The sequence below is a fragment of the Aristolochia californica genome, unplaced genomic scaffold (assembly GCF_029961685.1).
Source record: "Aristolochia californica isolate CCGP_79_NKW_82.1479 unplaced genomic scaffold, dmAriCali1.0.hap1 SCAF_13, whole genome shotgun sequence".
NCBI lineage: Eukaryota > Viridiplantae > Streptophyta > Magnoliopsida > Piperales > Aristolochiaceae > Aristolochia > Aristolochia californica.
Window position 1 is genome coordinate 27,370,431 of NW_027181804.1, and position 5,204 is coordinate 27,375,634.

A 5,204-nucleotide genomic window follows, 5' to 3' on the forward strand; every position below is an offset into this window, starting at 1 on the left:
AAAGAGCGGGCGTGAAGCTTAACAATGAAGGAACCCTCTCGAAAATTCTAATCTTGTGTTTATAAATTAGAAGAATTTTTTTTCAAGAAACTGGTTTTTGATTTTGGTGGTAGATTGATTTATTATTTATACTGTGGAATTAAACAAGAATTGAACAAAATAAAAGCTTTCGGAAATGTCAAATTTAGCAGGAATAATATATCAAAGTTACCGGAGCAGAAAAAGAAGAGAAAGAAAGAAAAGCCATGGATGTTTCATTCCCTTCTTCCCCGCTTGGGCAGCTCGCAGAAGTTCTCTCAATGTAATCAGACTCACAAAGAACCCACGGATTTGTACATGCTTCTTCAATCAACAAGTTGAAGAACCAGTGGATTAAGAACAAAAAACAAGAAGAAGACAATTGAAAGAAAATAAGAACCAGTGTCATCAAATCTCCCCTTCCTGCCCAACTCCATTTCCATTTAGGTCCGTATCTGTGAGAGTCCAGTGATCTAGTTGCATCTTTCGCATCTATTTTTCTGCACTCCTTCAGTAGGGAGGGCGGCCTCCGCCTGCCCAATAAGCGTCGCTAGGTAATTGACAGGAGTTGAGAAGGTTGGGAGGTAAGCTATGAAAAAGAGGCGTGTTGGGGTCCGGCAAGAGCTGCTGCTGCTGTTGTTGCTGTTGATGCTGTGGACTAACTAAACCCCCACCGGGAGAGCCAAGTGGCCCTCCGCCGGAGATTGGAATCGGCTCTTCGTCTTCCAAGGGCAGCCTTTCATATGCTGCGTTACCGAATGAGGCTGCCATTATTACAACTGGACCCGATGCCACTAGCGCTCCTACAACGCTTCCTCCAACCACCTGACCTTGTCCCCCAGCCAAGTATATCGTCAATCCCGTCGCTGCGGGTGGAGCCGGCGGGGGTAAGAAGGACCCTGAAAGGGATAGGATTTCAAACCTCCCATGTAAGGTGACAACTGCACCGGGGGCCGCCGGCTGCCTTAATGTGACGTTCGTGACGGTTCCGGTCCCGCTCAAAATGCAGACTCCCCGCTGGCGCCGACGTGCAAAGGTGGCGACACTCTCGCCGACGTCGCATCCATTAGCGATCTCCATCACATGGGCACGGAGAGCGTTGGCGCTATCCCGTGTGATGATAATCGGTGGTTTGGGCTTGTTCTTGGAGCCGGCGGGCCGGCCTCGCGGTCTTCTCGATACCTCACCTTCGCCGGTGGCGGAGCCTGCTTCTTTACTCTCATCTTCGTTGTTGATACCGTAACTTCCATCTCTGTCCCTTTTCTTGCCCCGATTGAGTCCAGAGCTTCCGCTATGTTCCTCTTCGGAATTCTGCTGTTGTTGCTGCTGGTGATGTTGATGTTGGAGATGAAGGTGGTGTTGTAGATCTCTTGTGTGGAAAGGAGGTGGAAGAGAGTGGCCATGCGCTGATGCTTGTATGGGATCCATACTGCCACTAGCAGAATTCTTTCTTCTTTTTCTATTTCTCCCCTATCTTTTCTTCCAGAGACAAGCTACAAAATCCTAGTGGATTGAAACCTAGGAGATGGAACAGTATAAAGAAAGGAAAGATAGGGAGGTAAAAAGAAAAAAAGAAAAAATAAAGAGAAAAAAATAGGGAGAGAGAGAGAGAGAGCACCCGAGAAGAAGAAGAAGCTAAAGAAGAAAAAAACTAAAGAAACAAAGAAGTCCGCTGCCACTTCTCAGCTCCTTCTGTTGATGAGTCAATCAATCGCGACTCTACCCTTCACCGGGAAAGCTAACAGGAAGACCCTTTTGGCATCACCCACCAATTTTCCAGCGAAATCTCCCATCTTATCTCTCTCTAACCTCGTCTATCGGGTCTTTCTTTGTTGGCCGGGAAGTGGTAGTTCGAGTCCAGCTTTTGGGTTAGGGTTAGGTCGTGGGAGCGGATCGATGATGGGTTGATGTTTCGGTAAGACAGCGTGCGCAAGGGCGGTGCCCGGCCCCACCTTTTTTCTCTCTCTTTTGTCTCCTCCTGCACACCACCCTGTCTCCCTCTTCGCTTCCCTCCTTCCTCCTCTCTTCGCTATATAAACCCTTTTTTTTCTTTCCTCTATTTCTTCTGCAACTTCTCCATGCAAACCGCAGACCTTTCTCCTTCTTCTCCTCAAGTCATCTAAAATACCATATTCATCTTCTCCGTCCCGTCTCTGAATATACTGTATACCATAGTTAAAGCTAACACTTAACTGCCCAGAAAACAACACGAAGAGTTGACTAATGGCGTTCCGGGTGTTGAGCTCTCCACTCAGCGAAAGGAAAAGCAGTTTTTCTCCACCGAGAAGGCAAAGCAAAGGCTTTTGGATTAATGTTCAACAGCTCTGATCGTAAAGGAAGACGGCGTCATTTTGTTTAATTTATCCATCGCTGCCCAATATTTTAAGACCCAGTGATTCGTCTTCTTTACATTACCGAGCCATATAATATTTCACCATTAATAAAAAAAATTACGACCCAGTGATTGACGTTGGTGGCTTGCTGACGAATAACGTTTCTGGGCATTTTCTCACCTTCAACCTCAGAGAGCGAGAGATTGATTCTTTTTCTCTTTTTACTTGTCTCGCATTTAACATTTTGATTCAGAAATGTGGAGAAAAGTGACCGGGCACTGAGAAATTGGAGAGGAAAGATTGGAGAGACAGAATGGGATGCAAATACGAAATTGCAGAGAGGTGCATGTGGGTCATGGGGAATTGGAGCGGAACCTTATAATCACGTCAGCGTTTGTCTCTACAGCAGGCTCGAATCTCGGGCTCTCTTCTCCACCCGCCACTGTTACAGTAGACACGTTTCGCCTCCCCAAACGATCTGCTCTCTCTTCCTTCTGTCTCTTCACTCCCTCTCCGGGCGGCTTTTTTCTAGAGTAGCTGGATGGAGCCTGGCAGTAATGGGACGTTTGACACGTGACAACTGCATGTTAAGATCCCGGAAGCACGTGAGATAAAGTGAGCACCGATCGCTGTCGCCGGCACGGCGGGTAGCCGCTGATGTACGTGCCGTGACGGTGACAAAGCGGTAAAAGTAATCTGTAAAAGGCTCTGCGTTACGACAGTTGAAACTTTTAAGAAACTGACAGAAACACCCTTGACAAGATAGGAAAAAGGGTCAAAAGGCGCTGAAAAGTACGCCAAGCGATGGAGGGCTTTTTGGGTCAATTGCTGAAATCAAGGAACGGACTCCGGCAGAAGCCAGAGATTGGACAAAAGCCCGCCGTTTACTCGTCAATTGGACAAAATCCTGTCGGTCGTATTAAGGAACGGTCGCCGGCAGTAGCCAGAGATTTTCGGGACTTTCTTCCTGAAAAGAACTCCGTTCACTCGTCCATCGACAAAATGCTGTCGGTCGTATAACGGAAGGCCGCCACGGCTGTAAAACGATAGTGGTGTTATCGTAATTTCACAGAAAACAGAGTGAAGGTAGTAAGAAAAACAAAAACTCATGTTGTAGCTTTGGGCATATCGAAGATAGTCTCCATGTCATTTAATATAAAATACCTACATATCATATCATATCATAAGTTATTTTTTAACCAAACTTTTTAGTTTGACTTACACCAACTAATACTAATATGGGTAGATACTAAGGTTTTCTAACTTTCAAGATCGGATTTTGGACCGGCCAATCGAGTTGTAGGGATTCGACACTTCTAGCCTGGTCACTGGACCAATACTTATCGATCTGACTCGAATTTTCATGTGTCCAAATTGAGTATTGAATCTGAGCTAAAAAACCCAGATAGATATCGCCTTAAATATGATACCAAAATGCTCATCTTTAAATATTTCTATGGCAAAGGGGTGGTAAGGTGTTTTATTTATTAAGAATTAGACCCCTCAAAACCAAGGTTCCTTTTTCGAAAAGCCTTGTAAATTCTCTCTTAAAATTTAATGATAGAATCTTAGTGAGAGAGTGGTTTAGCTATCCATTGAAGAGTATAACATCAAACTTTACCTGCTTGTTTTGGTGTTTCTTTATGATTCATTAACACATCTCTAATCCCAAACTTAGATGGTACTTTCATTTTGATGTTTTAATCTCTCAGCCTTTCTCTACTTCTCCATTATCAGTAATTTATCGTAATATACCCTCCATTTCTCACGAAATATCACCCAAAAAACATTAATTTTTTCAAAAGATTGACGTTGCCTTCATCTCTACAACACTGTCGTCAAAGAAAATCTTACTTCTAAAGGTTTTTCGCTCCCATTCGGTACATAGAAACAAAAGCATCAAGCGAACTCTTACCTTCGTTAGAAAAAAAATGCTATTGCTTAATGGAAATTCGTACCCTCGTATCAATGGTTAGAATTGGAATTGATAAGAGAATGAGAAGTTCTCTGCCTTATGTAAATCTATATCCTTTAATATAAAATAAAATAAATTCTCAGAGTTAATGAAAAAAGAGTCTAACATGTTGCCTTCGAATAAATTTCTATCATTTTGTGTTATCACATAAAAAAATTATGAAAAAATCAAATTTGATTTTAACTATTTTCTCAGAGAAAATTTTTATATTGAAAAATAAGTTTAATTCACAAGTTATCTTATATTGTCATTCCCTAAAATTGACAAAAACACTTGAGTAATTTTGTCCAAAAAAACTTTCATTTATACTTTTTTCCCTATAGTTTCATATGAGTACAAAGAGAACATTTTCCATTGGTTGAATCTTAAGATGAATGTGTGATAAAACTTGGAAAAAAAATAAATTTTATTTATCAACGAACAATTATTACACATGTCCACAAACAAGAACACATAAATTTACCATCTTAGATGGTTTAGAGTACTTTACATATGTCTAATGGACCTAAACCTCCATGAATGAAGAAAATTTTAGCAATTTGCATGGATGGATCAACAAAAATCCTAGAAATATTAGAATAACATGCCAAAATTTGAAAATATTTTTTAAAAAATGTCTATCTAAACAATTTATTCACCGAATGTTTGATCAGAATAGTCTAAAAAAGATTCATATAGCATTCAAGATCATCTTTTCACACATCAAGTGAACCATACGCGAAAACGGAGAGGTTATCGACATACCAAGTGTTAAAGTTGGGTCTAGGTTCATCCTGAAATTACTAATAAATGAATCGATAATGAGACCTTTTCTCGATCAATAATCACACAAGTTTTTTTTTTTTTTTTTTAATTTGCATGAGATTATTATTACTTAC

General features: G+C 41.4%; 1 protein-coding gene across 1 annotated transcript; it reads right to left on the minus strand.

Annotated features, from left to right (window-relative positions):
* Positions 1 to 528: 528 nt before the first annotated feature.
* LOC137948529 (AT-hook motif nuclear-localized protein 22) lies at positions 529 to 1,446 on the minus strand. The gene has a single exon (XM_068794612.1). It carries the CDS (start codon positions 1,444 to 1,446, stop codon positions 529 to 531), a length of 918 nt encoding a protein of 305 aa, XP_068650713.1.
* Between the last annotated feature and the right edge of the window lie 3,758 nt (positions 1,447 to 5,204).

What these genes read in the sequence shown, in the direction of transcription:
- LOC137948529 (XM_068794612.1), bottom strand. Translation starts at nt 1,446, where the DNA reads ATGGATCCCATACAAGCATCAGCGCATGGCCACTCTCTTCCACCTCCT.